Source organism: Felis catus, chromosome A2, assembly GCF_018350175.1.
Source record: "Felis catus isolate Fca126 chromosome A2, F.catus_Fca126_mat1.0, whole genome shotgun sequence".
NCBI lineage: Eukaryota > Metazoa > Chordata > Mammalia > Carnivora > Felidae > Felis > Felis catus.
This window is the reverse complement of record NC_058369.1, coordinates 384,438-411,751: the sequence shown is the minus strand read 5'-3', so window position 1 is coordinate 411,751 and position 27,314 is coordinate 384,438. Positions and strand designations below refer to the sequence as shown.

At 64.4% G+C, this 27,314-nt stretch overlaps 2 protein-coding genes, 1 long non-coding RNA gene and 1 other non-coding gene across 5 annotated transcripts; 2 read left to right on the top strand and 2 right to left on the bottom strand.

Moving 5' to 3' along the window:
- Positions 1 to 1,893: 1,893 nt before the first annotated feature.
- R3HDM4 (R3H domain containing 4) lies at positions 1,894 to 11,641 on the top strand. Its single transcript, XM_023242652.2, has 8 exons — positions 1,894 to 2,051; positions 6,871 to 7,025; positions 7,428 to 7,552; positions 7,991 to 8,114; positions 9,049 to 9,134; positions 9,591 to 9,676; positions 9,759 to 9,814; positions 10,582 to 11,641. The coding sequence occupies exons 1-8, from the start codon at positions 1,975 to 1,977 to the stop codon at positions 10,683 to 10,685; spliced, it is 813 nt and encodes a 270-aa protein (XP_023098420.1). The 5' UTR covers positions 1,894 to 1,974; the 3' UTR covers positions 10,686 to 11,641.
- On the bottom strand, positions 10,998 to 13,360 carry LOC123381471. The gene is made up of 2 exons (XR_006588482.1): positions 12,928 to 13,360; positions 10,998 to 12,384 (listed from the first exon to the last, which is right to left on the bottom strand). It is a non-coding gene; the product is annotated as an uncharacterized LOC123381471 (long non-coding RNA).
- Positions 12,975 to 13,081, bottom strand: LOC111559688. The gene has a single exon (XR_002740796.1). It is a non-coding gene; the product is annotated as a U6 spliceosomal RNA (small nuclear RNA).
- Positions 13,338 to 25,396, top strand: MED16 (mediator complex subunit 16). 2 transcript variants are annotated; one of them, XM_023242498.2, is made up of 15 exons: positions 13,338 to 13,472; positions 14,735 to 14,919; positions 15,600 to 15,707; positions 16,000 to 16,169; positions 16,614 to 17,045; positions 17,477 to 17,582; positions 19,556 to 19,711; positions 20,368 to 20,579; positions 21,259 to 21,465; positions 21,656 to 21,866; positions 22,095 to 22,228; positions 22,528 to 22,720; positions 23,115 to 23,328; positions 24,115 to 24,198; positions 24,740 to 25,396. In XM_023242498.2, exons 2-15 carry the CDS (start codon positions 14,787 to 14,789, stop codon positions 24,864 to 24,866), a joined length of 2,487 nt encoding a protein of 828 aa, XP_023098266.1. In that variant the 5' UTR covers positions 13,338 to 13,472; positions 14,735 to 14,786; the 3' UTR covers positions 24,867 to 25,396. The 2 variants fall into 2 exon arrangements, with proteins under 2 accessions (XP_023098266.1, XP_023098271.1); XM_023242503.2 differs by lacking the exon at positions 13,338 to 13,472 and adding an exon at positions 13,635 to 13,708.
- The last annotated feature ends 1,918 nt before the right edge of the window (positions 25,397 to 27,314 follow it).

The following is a 27,314-nucleotide window of genomic DNA, read 5'->3' as shown; positions in this document are numbered from 1 at the left end:
AAGCAGGCTCCAGGCTCTGAGCTGTCAGCGCAGAGCCCAAGGTGGGCACGAGATCATGGCCTGAGCCAGAATCAGACGATAACCGACTGAGCCACCGGGCGCCCCTAGAAGATACCTGTTCTTGAAGTACACAGCCTGCGGGGACTCCTTGGCTGTGGATGGGGGTGTGGCCCCCTGCCTGACTGGCTGCCCCTATTGGACACTCGCACTGGGGGCGTGGGCACCTGTGCCACTGGGGGTAGGAACCAGGTGGAGGGCAGTTTGCAAGGGCATGTGTACCCCACGTACCCCAGATACTTTTTCTGTCCACCCGCTTTCCATCTTGAGGACGATTCTGGACAACGGCTTAAACAATCAGAAAAGGAAGAGAAACTTCTTTGAGGTGGGGGCTGTGGGGAGAGCAGCGGCAGCTCCTGGGGCGGCCGAGGGTCCAGGCGGGTGTGAGGAGGGTACCAACCCAGGTTCCCCAGAAAGGAGACCCCAGAATGGGGGGGAGGCCCGGTCGCATGCTCTAGAATTAGCACATTTATTGGGCAGTTAGTTCTCGGGGGCGGGAGCAGGAACCAATCCCCGCCCCCCAGAACCAGCGGGAACCAACCCCCCCAGGACCCCCTGCTGGCCGCCCCCCCCCCCCGCAGGCGCCTTCTCTCTGGATTTATATCACCTTTGATTCATTTGGCTCTTTTCACATTTATCCGTATGATGCCACATAGTACGCGCTTTGGGGGCTCTTTTAGCAGCCCCTCCCCCGTACCCTGTGTGTTTGTCAAAGTGATCCGGTCATGGTCCGGCACAGTTTCCAACAGGCTGTCTGCGGCCGCTGTCTCCCTGTGGCGTCTCTTCACGTGGTCCTGGTTTCCACTTTTCTTGTAGACTGAAGGGTGGGTTCCAGCCAGATTCCACAGGTTCGATTCTCTGCTCCCAACCCTCCCACAGCTCCCCGTTGCCAGACCCGCCATCACAGGACCGCAGGGCTCACGGGTCCACCCTCGGCCCTGTGCCTCCTTCCCCCTCATGCTCACTCATCACCCAGCTCTGGTCACTCTGGATACCTCAGGGCCTTTGCACTGGCTGTCCTCTCTGCCTGACACACTCTTCTCACTTTGCAGCCCGCCAGTCCCTCTCTCGGAGAACTCCTCTTTCCTGCCCCACTCCGAGGGGAAAGGGTCTGTCCCGGCCACTGCCACACCCCAGAGCCCATCACTGGGCCCTGCTGACAGTGGACATTTGTCAAATGAACAAATCCTCAGGGGTGAAAGGGGGTGGGAACTGATGTTGCCCTATGTAAAAAAAAAAAAAATTGTTTTATTAAAAAAAATTTTTAATTATTATGCTTATTTATTTTGAGAGGGAGACAGAGTGTGAGTGGGGGAGGAGCAGAGAGAGAGGAAGACACAGAATCTGAAGCAGCTCCAGGCTCGGAGCTGTCAGCACAGAGTCCCAACAGGGCTCGAACCCACTGACCGCGAGATCATGACCCAAGCCCAAGTCAGAGCTTAATCGACTGAGCCACCTAGGCGCCCCCCTCCCCTCCTTTTAACGTCTATTTTCAGAGATGAGTAAAGGAGTCAGGGCTCCAGGGGCCGCACTGAAACAGGACTGGGAGAGTCTGGTGGACTCGGGGCTGGGGGCCGGGGTGGGGGCGCGGCTTGGGTCATTTCATCTGTCTCCTGCCTCTGAAATGGATGCCCCCCTCTTTCCTAGCTCCCCAGGCCTCGGTTTCCCCGACCAGCCCCTGGAGGCTGGGTGCCCCGCCCACCGGCCTCCAGGCTTCGGGGGCGGGGATCTCGCTACCCGCCGCCTCGGTCTCCCCGTGTGTGCCCCGGGATCTGGCTGGCCCTGCGGCCTCGGTCCCCGCCCCGCGCGTCCAGCCTCCAGGCCCCGCCCCGGCCCGCCTCTGGGCGCCCGTCACTTCCTGCTCGGCCCGAGAAGGCCCTGCCGGGCGGCGGCGGCGGCGGCAGCAGCGTCCGGGCCATGGTCGCGCTGGAGAACCCGGAGGGCGGCTCGGAGGCGGCGGCGGTGGGAAGCGCCCCCGGCGGGCGGCGGACGCTGTGAGCGCGGCAGGGCGGGCGGGGCACGCCCTCCAGGACTCCGGGGCCCCTCCCCTCTCCCCTCTCCCCTCTCCCCTCTCCCCTCTCCCCTCTCCCCTCTCCCCTCTCCGCTCTCCCCTCTCCCCTCTCCCCTCTCCCCTCGGGTCCGGCTGCAGCCCCAGGCCCGCCCCGCCCCTTTTCCTTGGGGGTGCCCCGGACCGTGGTGGGGGTGGGAGGAGGGGGCTTTGTCGTCCCCCGGGGGGATCCCACCCCCGACCGGCCCGCGCGTCTGCTGCGCGGGGGGAGGCACCCGGTTCGTGCGTCGGCGTGCCCCCGGGGCCCAGAAGTGCCCCCTCAGCCCCGCGCCCGCGTATTGTCTCGCTTTGGGGGTGTCGTGCGCCTGGCCGCCCGCTCGGGTGAGGTGGCGAGGTGGTGTCGCTGCGCGCCGCGTCCCCCGAGTCCGTTTTGGTGTTGCGGGCGCTAACGCACGAGCCGCTGTCCCCCCACGCGGGGTCTGCACCCCACAGCCAGTCCTGTGCGCGCCCCATGGGGTTTTCCAGCCCCCACCCCCCGAGGACACAGGGCTCTTTGTTCGTGTCTGAGTACTTAACGGGGGGGCGGGGGTGCTTCAACACCGGGTCAGCGGGAGCGGGAGGGGGCGGGGCCGCCGCTGCAGGTAGGACCCCAGAGGGGCCGGGCACACTTCCGCGGAAGCGGGGTGTTTATGCCCCAAACCGCGCTGTCGCCCCCTGGTCCTGGGGGGGTGGGGGGCGGGGAGCGAGGAATCGGCTGCCTCGTCGTCCGTCCGTGTGCCGGTCACTCCAGCTTCTGTGCCTCAGTTTCTCCATCTGTACAACGAGATAGACCAGCGGCCTCTTCTCGCAGTGCCTGGGACGAGGTGGGGGGTGTCAGGGACCCTGCGCTCAGAGGTGCCCCGCAAAAGGACGCGCGCATTCTGTGTTGTCCCAAGCGTCTCATTCTGTTTCCTTGCCGCTGTGCTGTTACGATTTCCGCCCGGTACCTGCCCGGAGGCCACGTGGGTCCCCACAGACGTGGGACTTCCCTTCTTTGAAGGGGCCTTAAGCACCCAGAGCGGGTATTAACTTGCCAGGTGGGTGCCACCGCGGCACCCCGTGTCCCCCGGGGTGTGGCCGCTGCTGGGGGCCGCGGGGCCCCGCCCCAGCCTGAGTCACCTCCGCTCGGAGCCCTCCCCCCTTGGTTTCCTGCTTCGGGAAGTAGGTTCCTCTCTTGCTTGTTCCTGGGGGAGGGGGACCGGTGCCAGAGAAGGTACCCTGGAGCCCAACAGAGCAGGTGGCGAGAGGCCCCCTTTCAGAACCCGCGGGGAACAGAACTGGGGGAGACAAAGGAGGCTGTTCTCCCCAGACCCAAGCTGACTTAGCAGCTGTTTCTACCTGGGGCCTGTCCACCCTCACTGGACAGGCACCTTGAGGACACGGACATTTCCTGAGGCCTGTCAGGTCCAGGAAGCCTAAGGCACCCCGCCTGCGTTGCCGGTTTCCCCATCCGTGAAGCGGTCTCTGTGGGCAGGTGCCCGGGGCCACAGCAGGGGCGGGGCCGACCCCATCCAGTCTGCAAGCGTGTAGTTCGGGAAAGGAGGGTTAAATAGTAAATAGATGAGTAGACCAGCTGGTTCTGGGCAGCAACAAGTGAGGCGGGGTAATGGGGCTGGTCGGGCTGTCCAGGAGCACGGCGGCTTCTCCCAGGAGGTGGCATTTGAGCCGACGGCAGACTGTGCCAAGAAAGGTACTTCCGGCAGAAGGCTGAGCAAAGGCCCTGAGGTAGACTGTTCCTGGGGGCTTTGGGGCACGGTGAAGGAAGCAGAGGATGGGGTGAGGCACTGATTTTTGATGTGTGGGTGTGTTTTTACACAACCTTTGTGCTGCCACACGTCCCTCTCCCGTCAGCCTTCGTTACAGATCCGATTTGCTGGGCACTCGTGGGTTACCATCTCTGTCCTGCCCGCTTCTGCTGTCCTCTCTTCCTCGAGTGGGGACCAGGCCCGGTCGTTGGCCCTGGAGGCCACACGTTTCTTGTCTCCTGCTGGAATTTGGTTGAGGTCAGCAAGCTTGAGTTGGTGGTGGGACTCGATTTCCAGTGCTCGGCTCAGCGCAGGAGGCCCACGAGAGGGTGGCGAGCCCTCCAGAAGCCTATGGGGCCGGACACAGGCCCCTGTGGTCCCGGTGCAGGGCAGGGCAGGGCTTCTGATGCCAGGTCAAGATGGAGCTGGGCCTTGCCCTCAGGGTTCTGGGGAGCCATGCATGGTGGTGGAGCAAGGGAGGGCCCCGTTGGGTCTCAACCAGGTGTGGGGGGTGGTCTGAGGGGCCCAGAGGGAAGCAGGAGGCTGAATGGTTCAAGGGGGTGTTGCTGTTCCGACCAGGTTCAAATCCTGGCTCTGCCACTCTCAAGAGGTAATGGGGAAGCCCCATTTCTCCGAGCCCCAGGTCCTGAGGACTCAGCCCTGCTCTGACATCTCCTGATAACCACCCCCCGCGCCGGATGCGGACTCTGTTATCAGCCCCACCAGGCTGGCGTTCTGGACGCTGTCCAGCTGCCAAGGTGGAGACATAGGCATTGGAGCCCGGGGAGAGCTACGGTGAACTGGGGCTTGGGGTGGGCCTCAGGGAGGCAGCCCTCAGTTTGGATCCAGCCTCACAGTCACTGGCTCTGTGCTGACTTGATTTACCTCTCCCCGTGCCGGCCGGCCGCCTTCCTCGCGACTGTGGGATCTTGAGATGATGACTTTGTGTCTCAGTTGCTAATTTAATGGGCCTCAACATAGTATCACCAGCCTCCTGCATGATAGTGATGGTGAAAATGAGTATTCACAACAGCGTGGCAGAGGGGGTGAGCTCCCCATGACAGGAGGAAACCAAGCAAGTTGCAGCTGGGTTGATGTCTGCCCTGGTGCCTTGTGGCCCTGAGTGTCCCCTTTCAGACTCACAGAGGCCGTTTGTTATTTTTTTTTTTTTTTAATGTAAGCCCCAACACAGGGCTTGAACTCATAACCCAGAGATCAGGGCCTGAGCTGAGATCAAGAGTCAGACGCTTAACCAACCGAGCCACCCAGGCGCCCCACACAGAGGCCATTCTTGTCCTAACTTGGCAGAGAGTGAGCTGAGGCTCCCGGTTCCACCGTGAAGCATCCTAGCTAGGATTTGAACTCGGGGCTGAGATTCCAGGACCCGAACCGTACCTCTGCCGTGTGCTCCTGTTGATGGGCACTAGTGCGTGTGTGAGTTTATTCGTCAGACAGCAGCATGGATTTTGGCAGAAACTGTTACCCGGGGAGCCCGTGCTGCTTACCTGCTCCACTGTGACCTCATGCCCTGCTGAGTCTCATCAGCCTGTTTGCTTTTTGATCAGGATGTAATGGCCATTCTACAGAGGGCAGATGCTTAAGGCTGGGGACGCTTTACATATGTATAGACCCCACGGAGCACTCGCTTCATTCCTAACCCCTACAAGGTCTCTGCCACAGTCCTGGAGTTTCACGGTTTTCTAGAGCCTACTGGTGGCTTGGAAGGAAGAGGCCACACTTCTGTTTTTAATTTGTGTCCTGGGAACTTTGGGTACCAGAAAGTTTGGGGGGCATTTTGGACTCGGAGTCCTACTCAGTCTTGGAATTGTGGGATTTTTTTGAGAACCGATGCGGCAGTCGGTTTTCGGACCACCTGCTGGGTGCCAGGCTTGGTGGGTGAGTGTCTGCGTGGGGACTTTGGTGGACGAGGCTGGCAGTCTACGGTGATCAGGAAAACAAAGCAGTGACATATTACATAAAGGGGTCGGGGTCTCCCTGACAGGTTAGAACAGAGCCAAAGGAGATGTTCAAAGGAGTGAGCCATTCAGACGCAGGGGGAGCGTGCACCGGGCAGGGGTACAGGCCGGCGGGTGGGACGGCGTGTGGCATTGCTGGAGGGGCGGTGAGGAGACCCTGTGGCTGGAGCAGACAGAGGGAGAGGGAGTTAGGACACGGAAGGGGCCATCCTGGCGCCCAGACCCTCTGAGGGTCAGGATCCACCACTGCCCCTGCAGTGTGAGGGTTTTGTGGCCCAGTGGGGACCATCCCCCCTGTGGTCTGAGGGTCATCAGGGGCTGACCTGGAAGCCCGGAACTTGCCAGGATGCTTCCATCCAGTGCTCCGTCCCGGCCCCGTGTCGTGTCTGCAGCTGGCCCGTGGGTCCCCAGTGGGACGCCTGGCCATGCGGCTAATTCATCTACACATTAATGCCATTTGCTTGGAGGACAGCAGATTAGTTCCGAGGGGGGCACATTTCGGGCGGACTCCAGGGACAGAAGGCAGATAGACTTGGCCGTCACCTTCAGCTTCCGGGGGGATGTTTCTCGGTGTCTCTGCTGCTGGCATGGGGGTTGCTCCATTAAATCAAGTCTTTTGATGGGGTGCCCGGCTGGGAGCCCCACATTGGGTACAGAGATTGCTTAAATAAATAACCTTTTAAAAAATCTCAAAAAAAAAAAAAAAATAAGGCCTCTTGAGAAACTCCAAGAGGAGGGCAGTGTTCAAACCTGGAGACTCTGGGTCCCACTGGCTTGCGGAAGATCCGGAAGCCTGGGAACTTTTCTTGGCCACCCACCCGAGGTGTGAATGCAGGCCAGTGTCTGCTCCTCTCCGAACCCCAGTTTACTAATCTGTCATCACGACTGTACGGGCCTCCTGGGGGATGTGACCACGAAACAAACGGGAATTTTAAGGGTCTAGGGCTCCCGTTGCTGAGGGAAACCAAGCGGCAGTGGCCATGGTGGGGGTCCTGGCCTGTGTTGGCCCTGAGGCCTGCCTCCCCACCCCAACCCCGGCCCACAGGCCCCTTCCGGGCTGCCTGCCCGCTCTAGCTGGCTCCCAGGTGAAGAGGCTGTCAGCATCCAAGCGGAAGCAACACTTCATCAACCAGGCCGTGCGGAACTCAGACCTCGTGCCCAAGGCCAAGGGGCGGAAGAGCCTTCAGCGTCTAGAGAACAGTGAGCGGGGGCTGGGGGCACCTCCGGGGGGTTCCTGGGGCCCAGATGAGAACTGTGTGTCTGTTGGTATCACCTGGTGCTTTTACCCTGAGTCTGACCCTGAGCTGGCAATGCTGGCGGTGGGCTATAAGGAGCTCTGGGCGTTGGAGCTCAGGTTTTGAAAGATGTATAGGAGTTCAACGAGCCCGGGAGAAGGAGGAGTTCTGGAGGTGGAGGCTAGATGGTTTCTGCGCCTTCTGGGAAAGACGGGTGGAGCACGGGGGTGGGGAGACCAGTGTGAGCCAGAGTGTAAAGGCCCTACATACAGAGGCCAGGGGAGGAAACACGGTCCTTGGGTTTCTAAGGAGACTGGGGGGCCCCAAATGCCACCCCCCAGCCCAGAGACCATCTGTTTCCATCTAGCCCAGTACCTCCTAACGCTGCTGGAGACAGACGGGGGCACAGCTGGTCTGGACGATGGGGACCTGGCCCCCCCCGCAGCACCCGGCATCTTCGCAGAGGCCTGCAGCAATGAGACCTACATGGAGGTGGGGCCCCCGTGCCCTGGTCACTGCCTCCCTCTGCTCCGGCCACGCGGGCCTCCTCTCTGTTCTCGCTTCCGCTGCCGCACGCGGCCTATGCTGGTCCCTCGGTCAGGAGCACCCATCTGCACCCATGCCCCTCTGGTTCCTCTATGCCCACCCTCTCTGTTTCCCTGGGGATCCCCAGACAAAGCCAGAACTCCCACGTACCCCAGAAGTTTCCGGCACTCCCGATTCATCTGCCCCTCATTGGGAATGAAGGACTCCACCGAGGGCACATTTGGTCCATACCAATCCCTGCCGGAGGAGCGGTCTGCGGGTACCCTTAGCGGGCAAACGTGTCCCGCACGTGTATTTCCGCACACTTTGTGGCCCTCTGTGTGCATTGGCCATATGGAGAACCTGGGGCTGAGGACGCCTGGGTCCAGCGCGCCTCTCTTCTAGGTCTGGAATGACTTCATGAACCGCTCTGGGGAGGAGCAGGAACGGGTTCTCCGCTACCTGGAGGATGAGGGCAAGAGCAAGGCACGGAGGAGGGGGCCCGGCCGCGGGGAGGATCGAAGGAGAGGTGCGGGCCTGGACGGGAGGTTGGGGGGACCAGAGGTACGGAGGGTGTACGCCTAGCTGATCCTGTGTGGGCGGGCCAGGGACGGGGAGGAGCCAGGTGTGTGGGCGGTGCTCGGGGCAGAGGAGGGGAGGAGCCAGTGTGTGGGTGGTGCTCGGGCAGAGGTGGGGAGGGGCCTGGTGTGTGGGCGGGCCAGGGACAGGGAGGAGCCAATGTGTGGGCGGGGCCTGGGGAGGAGGGGGGGAGCCAGTGTGTGGGTGGTGCCCGGGCAGAGGTGGGGAGGGGCCTGGCGTGTGGGCGGGGCCCAGGGAGAAGGGGAGGGATGCCACGTGTGGGCGGTGCCTGGGGGGGAGTGGGGAGGGACCCAGCGAGTGGGCAGTGCTTGGGGGAGACGTGGGGAGGAGCCCTGTGGGGGGGCGTTGCCCGGGGAGGGGAGGAGCCAGTGTGTGGGTGGTGCCCGGGCAGAGGTGGGGCGGGGCCTGGTGTGTGGGCGGGCCAGGGACAGGGAGGAGCCAATGTGTGGGCGGGGCCCGGGGGAGAGGAGGAGAGGAGCCAGTGTGTGGGCGGTGCTGGGGGGGGGGGGGGAGAGGAGGGGAGGAGCCATGTGTGGGGGCGGGGCCCGGGGGAGAGGAGGGGAGGAGCCAGTGTGTGGGTGGTGCCCGGGCAGAGGTGGGGAGGGGCCTGGCGTGTGGGCGGTGCCCAGGGACAAGGGGAGGGATGCCACGTGTGGGCGGTGCCTGGGGGGGAGTGGGGAGGGACCCAGCGAGTGGGCAGTGCTTGCGGGAGACGTGGGGAGGAGCCCTGTGGGGGGGCGTTGCCCGGGGAGGGGAGGAGCCTAGTGTGTGGGCGGTGCCCAGGGACAGGTGTGGAGGAGCCGGTGTGTGGGGCGGGCCAGGGGCTTGCTCTAGACGCTGCCCCAAGCCCAGAACTCTTGCAGAGGACCCAGCCTACACACCCCGTGAGTGCTTCCAGCGCATCAGCCGGCGTCTGAGAACTGTCCTCAAGCGGAGCCGCATCCCCATGGTGAATACCAGGCCAGGCCTCATCTTTTTCCACCTGCCTGTTTTTTTTTAATTACCTTTTTTCCCTCACTTTCTCAATTGGTGGTGGTGTCAGGGGTAGTCCGTTACCCAGTGCAGGTGGTATTGGAGACAAGGCAGTACACAGGCCAGTGTGATCAGAGTGCAGGAACTGGGCCGGGATTGAGCTTTCCATGAGGGTGGGAGGGGCAGGGGCAATGACAGTGGGTACTGCGGGATGTGTAGGAGTTCACCAGGAGGAGGGCACAGGGGTTCAGAAGCATGGGGATATCTCAGTGCCTGGTATCTTCGGAAAGGGTTATGTAGCTTCATATAGCAGGTCAGAAGCCACGTTTGAACCCAGGGCTTTGGGCTCCAGAGGCTCCCCTGGGCATGGGGCATAGACAGCTTGGCCCCAGCCTCATAGTTGGCCTCACCCCTAGACCTGTTTCCCCTGCAGGAAACTCTGGAGACCTGGGAGGAGAGGCTGCTGAGGTTTTTCTCTGTGTCTCCCCAGGCCGTGTACACGGCCATGCTGGACAACAGGTGACAGGGTGGGGATGAGCCCAATGTGCCCCTCCAGGGACTGGCTCTGGCTCTCCACCGCTTACCTTCCGTTCCTCTCCAGTTTCGAGAGACTCCTGCTTCACGCCATCTGTCAGTACATGGACCTCATCTCAGCCAGTAAGTGCTGCCGACCCACGGGGCCCCACCTGGCTGATGCACCCTGGGGACACCAAGGCCCGAGTCACAGAGGGCCTGGGTACTGGGGGGGTGGTGCTTCTGGACGAGGAGCGGCAGCATGAGCAAAGGCTCTTGCGCGATTTCGAGTTCTTTGGAAGCTCCCTGTGCGTCTGGCTCCATGCCGGGTGCAAGGTTGTTTAGCTGCAGCTTCCCCTGCAGCCCCCCTCCACTGTGCCACCCAGGTGACTTCGGCGAGTCCCCCTCCTGGGGCCTGTGTCTCCGCTTTTACCACGGGGGTGTTCTCAGGACACAGTGCCCCAGGGAGAGTCCTCACTGCCTCTGGGTGCGCCCCCTCCTTGCTCCTCTGCTCAGCCTCCTGCCCGGAGTTGCTGAGGTGACGGTTTCCATGGCAACTCAGGGACGGCCCCTCCCACGCTCCCTTCCCTTTGTTCCCACAGACTCGGGACCGAGGGGCTGGGCTGGGGGTGCTTCCCCGCAGGAGTTGGGCCACGGCCCGGACACGGAGGAGCAGGGGCCCTGGCAAGATGGGAGGAGGGGAGATGGAATGAGCTCGGGTGTGCATGGCTGGTTCAGGTTCGGGAGTGAAGGGAGGTGGGGCGGGTGGGGGTTGGGCCACTCGAGCCCTGATGGCGGAAGCAGCCCCCCCCCCGCCCCCCCCCCCCCCCGTGAGGGCAGGGATGGAGGCGGTGACCTCGTGTGCCCTTCCCCCATGCTGCCCTCATCGTTGCGCCCCCTGCCCCTTACAGGTGCCGACCTGGAGGGCAAGAGGCAGATGAAAGTCAGCAACCGCCACCTGGACTTCCTGCCACCGGGGCTGCTCCTGTCCGCGTATCTGGAGCAGCGCAGCTGATGGCCGCCCCCCTCCCCCTCCCCCGCCCCCAGCCTCCCTTCCCCCAGGCCTCCCGTGCCATTCGCTAAAGTATCTTTATTATTTGGAGGATTTGTCCCTGCAGACGTGCTCTACCCCTGGGGGGGGGGGTTATCCCTCTGACTCCTTCCCAGCCCGCCTCTCCCAGATAAACGCGAGGCCCTGGCCCCCCACACCGGACTGTCCTGGCCTTGCAGCTCCCCGCTCCGGGACTTGAGTTTGAGCGAGGAGACCCGGCCTGGTCACTTCCGTGTTCCTTCTTCGTTCAGCTTTTTCGGCCCCGTCTGAAACTTAAGCAAGGAGCGACAGGCTGGGTTTTTATCACTTTTAATGAATTTGGCATGATTTGTTGTAGATTTTTAAATTTCCCTTTTGGGAAGAAAAACCAAAAACTTGCCCCAACTGATAAATCGGGGGACTTTGTTCCAGTCCCTGTTTGATCCTCCCCCATCCCCCAGCTTTTGGCTTGGATGTGGGGGAGGGGGGGCCTGGGGCTCCGCCCCTTTTTCCAGGTGTGTTCTGTCGTGTGCGCCTGCGCGTGTGCCCCACGCCCTAGGACAGGGGCTGCATCTTAAAGGCTGGTCTTGCCACCCTTTTGGAACATGTTTGTCCTCCACGGGTGGCTTTTGGTGGCTCTTGGGGCCCCATTTGCTCTACACACCTCCTCCCTTCATCCTGCGGGATCAGGACTTCCAGCCAGAAGCCTCTGCCCTAGGACTGCCCCATTCCCCTGTCCGTGTCCCTTTGCCCTTCCCCTAGCCTAGCTCTGGCCCGTTGCCTTGGGCTGACCTCTCACTGGCCACCCTGGCATGTCCCACAAGAGCAGGGCTGGGGGACCCCTCCCGTGTGTGTGTGTGTGTGTGTGTGTGTGTGTGTGTGTGTGTCTAGTTGTGCTTTGGGAAAAGTGGAGAGTTCAATAAATTTCTGGTGCTCTGGTCTCTGGTCTCCAGCTGTGGGGCTTTCCTTGGGGGTATGGCTGGGGGGGGGGCAGGTGCACAGAGGTGCTCAGGATGTGTGGAGTCTCAGTCGCTGAGGGCCGAAGGCCTGGGGATGAAGCCTTACACTGAGGAGGTGTATAGGGAGAGGCCGCTGGTTCTGCCGCCTGGCTCGTGCCCTTCCCAGGTGCCCACGTTCCAACCCCAGCTCCACCATTTCCCAGCTGCCCACCGTCCAAAAAGTCACTTGTGTGATCGTCCTGGGGTGGCCAGGACAAAGTACCCCAGCTGTGGCTTAGAACCACAGGAATTTCTTGTCTCCCAGTCCTGGAAGCCGGAGTCGAAACCCAACCTGTGGCAGGGCTGTGAAGCTGCAGGGGAGGGGCCTTCTTGCCTCTTCCGAGCTTCTGGGGGTCCCTGGCATTCCTTGGCCTGTGGCCACCTCATTCCAGCCCCTGCCTGCGTCTTCACGTGGCCTCCCTGTGTGTGTCCGGGATTGGCCCAGTGTCCTGCAGGATGAACCCAGCGGGGGGTTCAGACGCTGAGGGAAGTGTCTCGCTGGTGCCATCACATTGGGGGCCCCGCTGCCCACGAGGCTCCTCACTGCTGACATTGACCCTGGTCTCCCGGCTGGGAGTGCTGGTGGGGCTCCACACTGGGAAGCTCCTTCCCCGCCACACTATCCTGGCCGGAAGGCGTTACTGCGTGCCCCCCACACAGAGGACTGGGGGCTGGGAACCACCTCCCTGAGGACAGAAGATCTATGTTAATTATTGAGAATGCTGCAGGGACATTTGTCTCTTCTCCCCCAGGCGTTCACTTATGCAACCATTGGGGACACATGAAGATTTACTTTCTAGTTCGATGGGCCATCCGGTATTATTTATCCTGGTCACGGTCCAGGTTTGGCCCTCGCAGCCTTGGGTCTCTCTGAGGCACCCCCATCGTTGTGGGGTTTTTATACATGAGCCCCGGGATGCTCCAGCTAGGCCTTTGTGTTTCTGCACGGAGCCTGGTTCCTTCTCTCGGGCCAGGTCTGGGCGCTTGGGTGTGCGGGGGCCCGTTTAACAGGCATCCTAAGAGTTTTAAGGACAGACACTAAATCGCGGAAGTCCACGTGGCTGGCATGGGCGCCGGAGGCCCGGGGTCCCAGAGGGTGCAGCCACTTGCACGAGGACCCTTTCCCCCTGCCCGCGGGGTGCCCCGGCCCGAAGCCTCCTGCCCTCCCCTGCAGCCCGCGGGAGGACCTAAAAACCGGGGAAGGGCCTCCAAAGGGAGAGTCGCTTCACCTGTGGAGCCTCAGTTTCCCCGCTCGGGAGAGTCCAGAGTAGAGCAGCAAAATATGGAACGCTTCACGAATTTGCGTGTCATCCTTGCGCAGGGGCCATGCTAATCTTCTCTGTATCGTTCCAATTTTAGTATATGTGCTGCCGAAGCGAGCACGAACCAAGGGTCCACCCGAAGGATATTTATAGTGCCCAAAGAAAATGTCTTTACACAAAGGGTGAATTCTTTTAAAAGGAGTCAGCGATCCATCTTTCTCCTATATTCCTACAACATATAGTGCGATCAAATGCGATCACTCACTGAAACTGAAAAAGTGGTTCATTGTTCCACCAAATATAACTCAGGTGGCTGCTGGGACGCTGTAAAGTCCCATATGCAAATATCCCGGAAGAGGGGCGGAGTCGCCGCCGTCCCAGAAGCCTCCGGGAAGCGGCCGCGCTGCGCGGGCGACTCGTTGGTCCCGGGGAAGATGGCGGCGCCGGAACCGGGGAGCTAGAGAGACTCGGGGCCGCGGCCGCCTGCTCGGCTTGGCGCCTGGGCCGGCCTGGTGAGCGCGGGGCTGCGGGGCCCGCAGGGGACAGCCAGCGTCCGCTCGGCGCCCGCGGCCGGGGAGGGTGGGAACGCAGCCCGGAGGAGGCGGGGACCCGTGGGCCCGGGGCGGGGCCTGCGGGGTCAGAGGGCGCCGGGCGCGCGGCTGGCGGGGGTCGCTGGGCGGGGTCTGGGGGTTGTGGCAGAAACTTGCGTGGAGCCGGGGACTAACTGGGGGTCTGGCCCGGGCTGGGGGTGAGGCTCGAGGATAATGGGGGATTTGGCGGTGGGACCAGGAGGGCCCCGTGAACACCTGGCAGGTGAAGGGTTTGGGGTCCCTGGGGTGGAGTCTGAGAGCTTAGGCCGGGCTCGGGGCTCAAGGGGTAAACTGGGAGGGGATTCTGGAAAGGAAAGATTGTAGGGGATGGGGTCTGGGGCTTTGAGGGCAGAATTTAAAGACTTGCGGGGGGCTTGTGGGAGGGGCCTTGGTGTCCCTGGTCTGGGCTCGAAGACGTAGCGGGACCTGGGGGTCATGACTCAGAGAAAGGGAGCTGATGGCACTTCTGTGAAAGAAGGAGTAACCTGTAATCGGTGCCTGCGCGTAGAGCGTTGTCATTGTTGGGCTCAGCAAGTCCCGCCTCGGGCACGACTTTCTGCCTCCGCTGGATGGGGTCTCCTAGCTCTTCCCCCAGGATGGACCCAGGCCCGACCTCTGCATGCGCTTCCCACTGCCTTTATTGCTGCCTACGGGGACCAGTGCACTCCCCTCCGCCCCACCCCTGGTGGTGCACTCCAGCCCGCCCGAGGGGTCCTGCGCAAATGTAAACAGTTCATCGCCCTCCCCGGGCTCCCCCCCCACCCCACTAGGGTGAAGGCCTCCAGCGTCCCCACCACCCACCCTCATCACCTCTGGCCCCCTTTCCCTTCACTCATCTGCTCTAGCTGCCTGGGCTGCTTGGCCACTCCTTGAACACCCCAGGCTCCGTCCGACCTCTGGGCCTTTGCGTTTGCTGTCCCCTCCACCTTCCCCCAGACATCGTGTGTCTCGCTCCCTCACACCTCTGCTTTGATGTTGTCTCCCTGATGAGACCTCCCCGTCCCCCTGTTTAAAATTCAGCTTCAATCACACAGCACATGAGACCCAAGGGCAGGGAATCGTAGAGAATCGGTTGGGTTCCTTTCATTCCCTGTGGGAACCGGGTGTCCAGTGTGGAGCTCGGCATCCTGCAGGCACTCAGTGAATGTCACTGATGAGCCAGTCTCCGCCGCCCCCCCCCCCAGCCCCAGGAGCTGGTGACTGTCCTCGGGGTGTGACCTGTGGCCTGTGGGCACAATGGATCTGGCTTACGTCTGCGAGTGGGAGAGATGGCCCAAGAGTACCCACTGTCCGTCGGTGCCTCTGGCCTGTGCCTGGTCCTGCCGTAACCTCATTGCCTTCACCACCGACCTTCGAAATGACGACCAGGGTGTGTGCCTCCTTGACCCCAGCCCCGCTCCTGTGTGTCCCTGTGGGGGAACTTTGGGTCTCCAGGCCTGCCTGGGAGCTGCCCCTCACCCATGTGGGCCCTCTCAGGGTTTTCTCATCCATAACGGGGTAGTGAGGACGCCAGGCTCGCAGGTGTGCAGAGGCCAGATGCTGTGCTCCCCATACCTGGTGCTGGAATCGCCCCCGAGGGATGAAATGGGGCAAGGGGAGCGGGGTCCACTAAGGCTTCCAGACCGTCCATGTTACTGTCTTGCATTTGAAAACGTCTAAGGTACTTAGTTGGGGGCTGTTTTCCCTTTACTGTCTGGGTAATATGTATTAGGAAAAAAACAGAAAAGCAGAGAAATTTAAAGGGGAAGAGACCGTGGAGAGATGCCCATCGTTAGCCTTTGGGGATCATTTTCTCCCTGTTCTATTTTCTGTGTCTCTTATAAAAACACCGTGACGCTAGTGGCCAGGTTCAGGCCTGCTTCGGTTTCCAAGGGAACACAGAAGCCTCTTCCTCCATAGCACCTGTGTGGAGGCTGTCTGTGTGGTCAGCAGCAGATGCCCCTGACTCCCCCGTGGGTGGCATGGTCGCTGGATTCATCCTTGACCCCTCCCGGGGTTGTCGTAGCTTCCTGGTTGTTACCGCTGCTGTGCTGTGTGCTGTCCCCGCAGACCTCACCCGCATGATCCACATCCTGGATACGGAACACCCCTGGGATGTGCACTCCGTCAACTCAGAGCACAGCGAGGCCATCACCTGCCTGGAGTGGGACCAGTCAGGTGAGGCCCGGCCTGGGCACGGGTGGTTCTGCATGACTGAGGGGGACAGCGATGCTCTCCCTCGATCCTGAATCTCAGGGTAACACACTCTGTCTCTTCCTGGTCACGTCCCCAGACTTCACAGCTGGGACTTGAACCCTCAATCTGTTAAAATTGTCACGTCCCCGCGAACACACCTTATGCCACTCCCCTGCTCAGCCTCCACCAGCTTGCCCCTCCCAGGCCCTGAACACACTGGAATCGCTGCCCCTGTGCACCCTGAGGGTTTGCAGTGTGGGTTTGTGGTCCACAGGCTCCCGGCTCCTGTCGGCTGATGCCGACGGGCAGATCAAGTGCTGGAGCATGGCCGACCACCTGGCCAACAGCTGGGAGAGCTCTGTGGGCAGCTTGGTGGAGGGGGACCCCATCGTGGCGCTGTCCTGGCTGCACAATGGGGTGAAGCTGGCATTGCACGTGGAAAAGGTGGGTGTTCACCCGAGCAAGCCGATGCCATTGCAGTAGGTGAGACCGTGCACCCTGCCTGTCCCCCCGCCATCTGGCTCCTCCTCTCCCGCCACCAGCACCCTTTGGTTTTTGTAGTCCCGGCCCAACTCGCCCGATTCATGCCTTCGATCAGGCTGTCAGCACCTGTGTTTTCTGTGAGCCCCCATTTAACTGATGGCTGCTGTCCTTAATGAACCTTCCATTCAGCTGGTGGCTGGTATCCTCAGTGAACTGTTCATTTAACTGACAGCTGTTCTCAGAATCCAGTGCACCCCAGAATTCCTCTTTCTACACCCCAAGGGGGGGTTGTCAGGTCACAAAGGGCAGACCCCTAAAGTCTGGGCAGGCCATCTGTTGCTGACGTCCTCAGCTGGGTCCAGCATCGGCAGTAAGCAGACCCCGTGCTCCCTTCTCCCCCCACAGTCGGGCGCCTCCAGCTTTGGCGAGAAGTTCTCCCGCGTCAAATTCTCGCCGTCCCTCACGCTATTCGGCGGCAAGCCAATGGAGGGCTGGATCGCAGTGACGGTCAGCGGCCTGGTCACCGTGTCCCTGCTCAAGCCCAGCGGGCAGGTGCTGACGTCAACGGAGAGTCTGTGCCGGCTGCGTGGCCGCGTGGCCCTGGCGGACATCGCCTTCACGGGCGGCGGCAACATCGTGGTGGCCACCGCGGACGGCAGCAGCGCCTCCCCCGTGCAGTTCTACAAGGTGTGTGTGAGCGTGGTCAGCGAGAAGTGCCGCATCGACACCGAGATCCTGCCCTCGCTGTTCATGCGCTGCACCACCGACCTCAACCGCAAGGACAAGTTCCCCGCCATCACCCACCTCAAGTTCCTGGCCCGTGACATGTCAGAGCAGGTGAGTCCGGCCCCGGGCCCGCTCCCCTGGCCGCACGCTCCTCCCCGCGAGTTCTGGGGTCCGGGGTCGGACGTGGGGCTAACACCCCCCCCCGGGGCCCCAGGGAGCCCTGTGTCCCCCTCTTCTGGCTTCCCGAGGCGCCCCGTCCTGGGTTCGCGGCCCCTCCTCATCCTCACGGCCAGCAGCGTGGGGTCCACCCGGCTCTCTGCCTCTGACCCTTTGCCCCACCCTCGTGGGGACCTCGTGAGGACGCCGGGCCCCACAGCCTGCGGGTCCCGGGACCAGGACGGGGACGTCTCTGGGGCAGTTGTCCAGCGGTCACCCCGGGTTCCAGTGTAAGGCCCCGGCTTCGTGAAGCTTCCCCCTTGCTCTCCCCTGGGGGAAATCTGCCATTCCGGCTCCACACTCCGGACCAGCGGCCGCCTCCGCAGGTGCTCCTGTGTGCGTCCAGCCAGACGAGCAGCATCGTGGAATGTTGGTCTCTGCGGAAGGAGGGGCTTCCCGTGAACAACGTCTTCCAGCAGATCTCGCCTGTGGGTGAGTCTCCCCGTTCCCGGGGCAGCGTGAGGGAGCTGCTCCGAGCAGCCAGGCCGTGTCAGCCTGCCCCACCCTCTTCACCCCTGCCGACGCAGCCTCTTCGCTCCTGTCCCAGACAGCCACCTGACCCGGGGCTCAGAGAGGCGAGGTCCTACCCGGTCATCCCACAGGCGGGTCGCCTGACTGCCTCACTCTCACACCTCCTGCGGGGAGCATGTGCCTGCTTGAGGGAGCTGTGGTGCAAAGGTCCTGGGGCATGAGGCAGGAGCTAGAGCGGGCTGAGCAAAGGGGAGCAAGCAGGCGGTGCGGCAGGGCTGGGGGTACACACAGTCCCCTGGGCCACAGAGGGCACCTAATCCTAAAAACAGAACCCTCCAGAAACCCTGGTTTACGGTGAGGAAACAGACCCAGAGGGGGTGACGGAGTTTCCCCAGGACGGACCCAATGGCTCACCTCCCCCTCCCCTGTCCCTGCACTCAATGTGGAGCCCCCGGTGGCTCCAGATGGTGCCAGCCTCCCTGAAGACCGTGCCCGCTCCCCGACAGAGCTCGGGACGTGCTGGCCCAGCCTTTAATGACTGCGAAGTCGGAAAAGCCACTTGATTTTCACCGCTGGAGCTCAGAGGGGATGAAGGCCCCCCGGGGCCCACAAATAGCATTTGCAGCTGATGAGAGCAGGGCTCTCTGCTGATTAGCGCTAATGGACCCTGGAGCGGTTGTCTGCTCGGGAGGGTGCTAAGCGGGAACTACCGATGAAGCCACGTCAAGAGGCCCCGCGGCTCCTGCCCCCCCACGGGGGCCACGGGGTGGTTACAGAAGCTGCCCGCTGCAGGGGCCCAGTGGTTAGCATGAGCACCTTCCCCGGACCCCGCGTCCCGAGTGAGCTCGTAGCTGGCGGCCGGCATGACCGTGTGTGGCGGGCAGGGCCACACAGGTCTGCACGGTCCCTATGCCCCAGTGCAGTGGGTGACCAGCCCCAGGGCCAGCCTGGCCACAGCCATCGCGTAGCATTTGTGCAGTGCTCGGTGTGACCACCGGCCCGCGGGTGCTGTCTGGACGTCATCCTTGTTAGATGCGAAATTGCACTCTGGCCTCGGGCAGTCTCAGTGCCCCCTGGGCCTCAGTTTCCCCTGGGGGGCTCGGGTCTGCGGCAGGTTTATGAGCTGTGACAAGCCGTTCAGAGCCGAGCGCTCGAGACAGGTGGGCGGCTGGGAGACGCTGTTTGACGGTTGGTTGTGCCGTGTAACAACCAGCTCGACTTGGCTCACAGCCGTGGCCCCGCGCGGCTCGGGGCGGGGGGGGGGGGGGGCACCGCCTCCGCCGCTCCTACCTGGTTTGTGTGCCTGCCGTCACCTTCCGGCAGCGTGGGCCGTGCTGATCGCCCCCCGTGGCCACGTGTCCCCGCGGGCTTGCCTGCCCAGGCACGTCCCGGCAAATCCACCCTGTGTCTCCTCTTGCGCCCTCTAGCCACGCCGGGACTCCCGGAAGCCACTCTGCCTGTTGCTGGGGGGTGTGGGTGCAGGGGGCGCGGATCTGTGGCCCCTCGACCGTCCAGCTCAAGCCTTAGCAGGCGGGCCGAGCTGGGCTTCGCCCCGGACCTGTCCTGTCACGAGAAGACGCACTGCGAGCTGGCTGTGTCGCCAGGGCTTGTGGTGGCCGGGAGTGGGGTGCACCCCGCTTCTCTGCTCCGGCTTCAGCCAGGGTCACGGCGGCCTCCCTCCCACTGCCTGTGGCCTCCTGGTCGGGCGAGGTCCCGGGGCAGGACTGGTGGCCCACGTGTGTCACGTGCCTGCCGTGGACCGTTCCGCTGCCTGGGCTATGGAGTGCTTCGAGGGCGGAGCGGGGCCGGGTTCCCAGCGCAGGGCCGGAGACGGGGGTGCTGGGGCGGCCGTGCCTGGCGTCCCCGGCGGGGGTCCGCCGTGTGGCATTTCTCATTCTGTTGTTGTTTTCCCGTTCCCCCGGCCCCCTTTTCAGTTGGTGACAAACAGCCCATGATTCTCAAGTGGCGGATCCTGTCGGCCACCAACGACCTGGACCGCGTGTCTGCCGTGGCGCTGCCTAAGCTGCCCATCTCGCTCACCAACACTGACCTGAAGGTGGCCAGCGACACCCAGTTCTACCCCGGCCTCGGTACAGCTGGCGCGAGCCCCTGGGGGCGGTGGGCTCTGAGCCCGGGGCTCAAGTCTTAGGGCCATGGGGCCCGCCCCTGTCCGCCAGGTGGCCCCGCTTCCGGGATCCCACACGCTCCCGGGCCGTGAGACTGGCTAACGGAACACTGCGTGCATAAAGGGCTGTTAGTGACCAATAAGGAAGAGGTTGGGAACTTGGGGCGGACTTTTTAGGTAGGCAGCGCTCTGTTATGGCGCCTCAGGTGTCGGTCCTGGGCTCAGTTGCAGGTGTCCCTGACCTCAAGTGAGTCAGGACTCAACGTGAGCCCTAACCCTGCCGCCCACTGGTCGTGGGGGTTAGGCCTCCCCACCCCCCATCCTCCCCTCGAGGCCCCTGTGTGCTCCTGGGCCCCGGGACCTTTGCATTCACCGTCCCTTCCCACCGTCTCCCTGGAAGGAACCCATTTGCTCCCATCAGCCACACCTCGGGGAGGAGGTGGGGCGTAGCCCGAACCTGGGGCTGTTGGCAAAGGATGCGGGGAAAGCGGCTGGCTGTGGGGGACGGCTGGTGGGCTGTGGGCGGCCTGGGGCCACGCCTCTCCCCTGGGCGGTCCCTTCCCACCGTGGGGAGCTGGGCGGGCCCCCACGCGGCTGAGCCGCCTGTGCTCTGGCCTATAGGGCTGGCCCTGGCCTTTCACGACGGCAGCGTCCACATCGTGCACCGGCTGTCGCTGCAGAGCATGGCCGTCTTCTACAGTTCTGCGGCCCCGCGCTCCGCGGACGAGCCGGCCATCAAGCGCCCGCGGACCACCGGCCCCGCCGTCCACTTCAAGGCCATGCAGCTCTCCTGGACGTCTCTGGCCCTGGTCGGCATCGACAACCACGGGAAGGTAAGCTTCAGAGCCGCCTCCCTGCTGCTCGCCGGCCCGAGGCCGTCGCCTCTGAGGTCTAATCAAAGCTCCGGCGTGGTCCGTGGCGCCTAGTAGGTGCTCAGCAGGAGCCGTTGGGGTGGTTGCTGTTCAGGTAGGATTTCTGGAATCAAGCGCGGTGAAGCGAGTAAGCGTAGTGGGTGCTCAGCGGGTGTCCTTGTTCCCGGAGGGGACTTGGCCTCGGCCTGGAGGAAGGGGGCCTGGAGGAAGGGGCGAGCTGTGTGCGCTCACCCTGTGGCCGTGCCCGCCCATCCCCCCCCCCCGCCTCCCGTGCTGACTGGGAAACCGGCTTCTGCATTCACGTTGCGACTCCTGACTCGTGAGCGAATCCCTTGCTCCTTTGCTCCGCCCTTGGGGTCTCCAGGAGACGGGCCCGGCCTGGCGTGAGGCGTTCCGCTTCCGGAGAACAGGGTCTGTGTCTCTGCGGAGACCCCCGCGGCCCTCGAGTGGATCCGCGCCGGCCACGCAGCCTGGTGACAGGCCGGTCCCCGAGAAGCCCCGTGCGGGTGTGGTGGGGCCTCGGAGGTGCCGCCGCAGCGCAGACACAGCGCGTGCGGCCTCCCCACCCCCTGGCAGGCGGGACGGCCCGGGGAGGGGGTGCGGGGTCCCGCAGCGCTCCCCACCCCGCCCTCCCCTGCAGCTGAGCATGCTCCGCATCTCGCCCTCCATGGGCCACGCGCTGGACGTGAGCCTGGCCCTGCGGCACTTGCTCTTCCTGCTGGAGTACTGCATGGTGACCGGCTACGACTGGTGGGACACCCTCCTGCACGTGCAGCCCGCCATGGTGCAGAGCCTGGTGGAGAGGCTGCACGAGGAGTACACGCGCCAGAACGCGGCCCTGCAGCAGGTGGAGGGCCTCTTTGGAGGCGGGGAGGGGGGGGGGGGGAGGGCGCCCCGCCCCTCGCCCCGCCCCTCGCACTTGCCGCCTTGCCCCGCCCCTCGCACTTGCCGCCTTGCCCCGCCCCTCACACTTGCCGCCCCGCCCCACGGGGGAGGGCCCCTCGGGGGCCGCCCGCTCACGCCACCTGCCCGCCCAGGTCCTGTCCACCCGGATCCTGGCCATGAAGGCCTCGCTGTGCAAGCTGTCGCCCTGCACGGTGGCCCGCGTGTGCGACTACCACGCCAAGCTCTTCCTCGTGGCCGTCAGCTCCACGCTCAAGTCCCTCCTGCGCCCACACTTCCTCAACACGCCCGACAAGAGCCCCGGCGACCGGCTGACCGAGGTCTGCGCCAAGATCACGGATGCCGGTGGGTGCTGCCCCGGCCCTCACCGGGCTCGCCCCAGGGGAGCATCGGTCGGGCCAGGCGGGGGGGGGGGGGGGGGGGGGGGGGGGGGGGGGGGCGGGGCCGGGGCCGGAGAGGAGCCGCTCTGACCCAGGGCCCGGCTCTCGCAGTGGGTGCTGCCGGGCGTCGGCGCGGCCCCCGGGTGCGTGCACCGTGAGGCCGGGGGGCGCCTGACCTCCCGTCTCCTCCCAGACATCGACAAGGTCATGATCAACCTCAAGACGGAAGAGTTCGTCCTGGACATGAACACGCTGCAGGCGCTCCAGCAGCTCCTGCAGTGGGTGGGCGACTTCGTGCTCTACTTGCTGGCCAGTCTGCCCAACCAGGTGCGGCGCCTCCCCCCAGGCCGCCTCCATGGTCCCGGCTGCGCTGCTGCCAGAGCCAGCGGGCTGCGTCCCCACCCCCGCACGCATCACCTGCCAGGGGGGACCGCTTCCCGTCCCCTGCTGGCACTGCGTGGCGTCCAGGAGCCGGGGCCGTCCGTCCCTTGCGCGTCAGAAAAGCCGGGGGCCGGTGCCCGGGGCTCCCCCGGCCTGTGCGAGGGAAGCCGGCCCATCTCCCCGCACACCGGGGTCCTAGGATGCTGCACGCGCTTAGGCCTGTGGCCCGGGTGCCTCCCCCACAGGGCTCCCCGCTGCGGCCGGGACACAGCTTCCTGCGGGACGGCACCTCGCTGGGCATGCTGCGGGAGCTGATGGTCGTCATCCGGATCTGGGGCCTGCTAAAGCCCAGCTGCCTGCCCGTGTACACGGCCACCTCAGACACCCAAGACAGCATGTCCCTGCTCTTCCGCCTGCTCACCAAGCTCTGGATCTGCTGTAAGACGCCAGCCCTCGGCTCTCGTCCCCCATCAAAATACGAGTCCTGGCTGAGACGCCCCACTCCCCAAATACAGGCTCCCCCAGCTTAAACGGTCGTGGTCCCCAGTGCCCAGCACAGGTGCTCGCTAAACGTCTGCGCCCGTTTGCTTGTCTTGTGTCACCGGGTCGCGTGTTTGCGGCAGGCCCTGTTCTCGGAAGGACACCCAGCGCTCCCTGTGTACTTGTTAAACGAATAAGTGGGTCCTGACGCTCGGGAGGTCAGGGTAGAGCTGGGGCCTGAGCCCGGGACCGCTGCTCCGAGCTCCAAGGAGGCCTCGGTGCCCCGCCCCCGGCAGGCAGCGCTCCGGGCAGGGCCGCCCAGCGCGACGCCCCCACGGTCCCCTCCCCGCAGGCCGTGACGAGGGCCCCACGAGTGAGCCGGACGAGGCGCTCGTCGACGAGTGCTGCCTGCTGCCCAGCCAGCTGCTCATTCCCAGCCTGGACTGGCTGCCCGTCAGCGACGGCCTCGTCAGCCGCCTGCAGCCCAAGCAGCCGCTGCGCCTGCAGTTCGGCAAGGCCCCCGCCCTGCCTGCCTGCGCCACCGTGCAGCCCGACGGCCTCAGCAGGTGTGTGCCCGGCTCCGCCTCGCCCCCTCCGCGTGCGCCCTGCTGGTGCCGCCTTCGGGGCTCCGCCTGAACGCTGTCCCCGAGAGACGCCCCGCTCGTCCCCGACTCCCCCGCCGCCTTTCTCCGTCTTTGCGCTCGGCCGTGTCCTGCCCTCCGCCTGGCGTGTCACCCCTGCGTGGAGTGCCGTGTGCTTGACCTTGAGGACCCGGTCTGCGGCCTCTGCCCCCGTAAGGGGGCAGTCACCCTAGTGTAGACTCCCGTGTGAGCCCTCGCTGCGCAGCAGCACCACGGGGCAGGGGTTTGTCCCCACTTTTCAGGCGAGAAAGGTGTGGTCACTGACCCCAGGTCGCACAAGGTGCTTCCCCGTTTTGGACGGTCACGTGGTGAAGAGAGACCCGCGAATCCTCTGCGAGGTCCATTACTTTGGGTGGAAATTTCAGAAATCGCAGATGAGCCAAAGGAGGAAAGTCAGAACCCGGGGGCCCCCTTTGGGTGTGATGCTTCGGGCATTGAGCCCGCCCCCTTCTGGCAGCTTCCTTCTTGTGTTGCCGTGGGAGGGACCGCCTGACTCATTTGGGTTTGGGTTTCGGGAAAAACTTTAAGAGAAGAGGAGATTTAAAATGCGTTGTTTTGGAAACATTCAAACGCAGTTCTCGGCCCCTCCCCGCGGGTCTCGGTGGCTTCCAGAGCTTTCCGGCGCCGTTGAGTGTGCGGGCAGAGGGCACGCGTCAGAGATGACCTGTGTCTGGTGTGTGCGTGCCTCACGTGTCCCCTCTCGTCCGCCAGGGCGCCGGGCCAGCCCAAGATCGACCACCTGCGAAGGCTGCACCTGGGAGCCTACCCCACGGAGGAGTGCAAGGCCTGTACCCGGTGAGCGCCCGCCGCGCGGACCCGCCCTCAGCCCTGTCCCGGGGCCGGTGGCTTCCCGCCACGAGCCTGTCTCCCTGCCTGTGAACACGGGTCGTGGGAGCGCCTCCCAGCGAGGGCCGCGGCCGCCTTGGGGGTTCCTGAGCACCCTCTCCTGGGGCATCGGTGGCGAGCTGTGCCCGCAGCCCGAGCCTGCCCCGGGGGAGCTCTCCGTCACCCGGCGGGTGCGGAAACGAAGGCCGGCGCTTTGCAGACGCAGCCCCACTTGCCGCCACACAACCCCGGGACCGGGAGCAGGTTCTGGCGCTCAGGGTCACGCTGCCGGGGAGCGGCCAGGCCGGGACTCACAAACCCCACACCCGTGGCCACTCACGGGGCTGAGCCGGGACGCAGAGGTGTGGCGGAGCCAGCTCGGTGTCGGGCGGCTCCGGGAACGGTGCTCTGGCGGTGGGGGTGCAGCACGTGCAGAGGCCCAGTGGCAGGGCGGAGGGCAGGCCCCCCACCCCCCCACCCCTGCGCCTCACCCTGCCGGCTCTGCCCCCAGGTGTGGCTGCGTCACCATGCTCAGGTCACCCAATAAGACTACGGCCGTCAAGCAGTGGGAACAGCGCTGGATCAAGAACTGCCTGTGCGGGGGGCTCTGGCGGCGGGTGCCCCTCAGCTACCCCTGACCGGGGGGCCCCTAGGCCCTCTCGGCGACAGAACGTTCCACACACCCCCGACCTTCATCGGGTACATCAAGAAACGGGCATCCTTGAAGCACGGCCTTCCGGGCTTTATCGGCCAAGGTCGTGTCCCGTCAACGGACGGGGCAGGGGTGGACGCGGCCTGAAGCCGCGAGTTGGTGCCTGTCGGCCCAGCCGGGACTGCTTTCTGTCCCTCGGAGCCTAGTGGTGGTTCCAGGAGGAGGGCCGGCCCCCTGTCCACGTGCCCCAGGCAGCCACCGAGACAGACCTGTGGGTCTCACGGCCTCACGTGCTGCCCTCCCTGGACCCCCAGCGGCCCCTCCGGAGGCCCCAGGTTCTGGCTCGAAGGGTCCAGGGTGGCCCGGGGTCTCTGTTCTTTAGAACGTGCCCCGTGAACTTGTCCAGTGTCTGGGTGGGTACTGCCCATGACACCTGCCTCAGCGTCCTCCCTGTTCCTGCCCGTGCGTCCGCATGGTTCTGACGTCAGCAGGCCCAATAAATGTCCTGCCAGGTCACAGGTGTCCTGTCCCTGCCAAGGGTGCTCTCCTCCCCTGGGCTCCCGTGCCCGGTGACTCTCTTGCTCTGTCAGCATTTATCGAGCACCTAGTGTATGCCAGTCACCAAGGTCCCTGCACGGGGCAGCAGGCCGGGCACCTGTGGGCGATGGGCAGGTCTCTCTCCTTTTTCCCTGCCTCCCTCTAGCCTCCCCGCTGCAGGCCCTGAGCTGCTCCCGCCCCTGGGCTTCTGGGAGCTCAGGTCTGGTCCCCGGGGGTCCCGCCTCCTGCCAATGAGCACTTTCCCAATCGCATCCAGCTTATGTCCTGCTCCCCAGGCCTCCGGACGCGGCGCCCTGCCTGTGGAGCGCTAATGGCTTCTCTGGCTTTCTTGCTGGAAGGTGCAGGGAGGGTGGGGCGGGTGGATGCCCTGCGGGGGTCAGACCCTGCACCTGTGCTTGTGGGGCTCGCCGGGCAGTGGGGGCTCGGAGCCCCTTACCGAGGCCCGGGCCGTGTTGCCCCGGAGGGCCTGTTGTCTGAGCCGTGGGCCTTGATGGTGGGCGCGTGGTGGGGGCGGACAAGGGCAGGGAGCCGGCCCTTGGCTGGGCCTCTGCCAGCCGCCTCGCCTCCCACCCTGCTGGTCACCACTGCCTGGTGCCCCTTTAGTGACACGGGGACCCCGAGGGCAGCCCCCCCCCCCGGTTGAGTGGTCACTGCTGACAGCCATCCGTGAGCCGGTGGAGGGGAGGCTCTGTGTAAATTGCTCATCTAACTGAGGTGTAGGCGGGGAGCAGGGGAGAGGCCTCTCCTCCGTGGGGATCTGCTTCGGGGGCCCTTTCCCCCTGACCGTGCCCGCACCACTGCTGTGCCGTCTGCGCGGCTGAGGTGGGGGTCGCCTGTCGTGGCGTCCCTGCACCCCTCTCGGGCCCCCACGCCGTGCTGCCCACGTCCCTCACGAGGCCTCCAGCCACCCCGCCAGTGCTGTCAGCCATCTGCGTTGGGACAAAGGGCCCGTTGTCCTACACCCCTGTTTCACCCGCTCCAGGTTAACTTGTGGTTTTAGGACACGGACACGACTCACCCCCACGGGTGACACGTGGGGTCCGCGCCCCCCCCCCCTCGGGTCTGGGTGGGCTCACGCCTGCGTCCAGCCCTGCGCAGAAGTGGTGCGTGTGACCCCCGAGCGGTTGGAAGTGGCCTTGCTCCCGGCCCCCCACCCCCACCCGGAACCTGTGCCTCCCTGCCATGAGCACGCCGCCCCGCTGTGCCGTCCGCTTCCGGACCCGCAGAAACTGAGCACGGTGACCCGGGGGTGGCTCTCTGTCCCCAGGTTTGGGGTGGACGAGAACAGCCCGCGAACCGGGATGAGCACGGTCGCGTGGGTGCGCCTGGCCATCCCGGTGGCCAATCCCCCGTGGGCCCTGCCGAGCCCCAGATGAGCTCGCCAGGCGGGTTAGGTCAGCAAGGTCCCGCGTTCCCGTCCTGTGCCCGCCAGGGGACACCCGTGTGTCCCCACAGCGCCTGCCTCTGGGGTCAACAGCAAGGCCCTGTTCTAGTTAGTATGTGAAGACGGCTCAGTCCGGCCGGCTGGGTGTGCGGCCAGCCTCGTCAGAGCGGAGGCCCTGTGTCACAGAGGCGGCCACCGGGACCACGTCCGGAAGATGTGTGTGCTGCTGTGGGCTTAGTGCCCACCGAGCTCATGGCCTGCCTCCCCACACTGTTCACCGGAACCTTCTGTGGCTCCCACACTGACCACGGGAGGGGGGTGAAGATGCCCCGGGAGATGTCACACCGGCCAGCCCCTAGTCAGACGCGAACCACCACTCCTACCCCCTGCCCTGGGCCCACCGGGGCCCTGACCTCCAGAAACAAGTGGGAAAGCAGGACCGGGGCGGCCTTTGGCTTCTTATTCTCGGGCCGTGCCCCCTGGACACCCAGG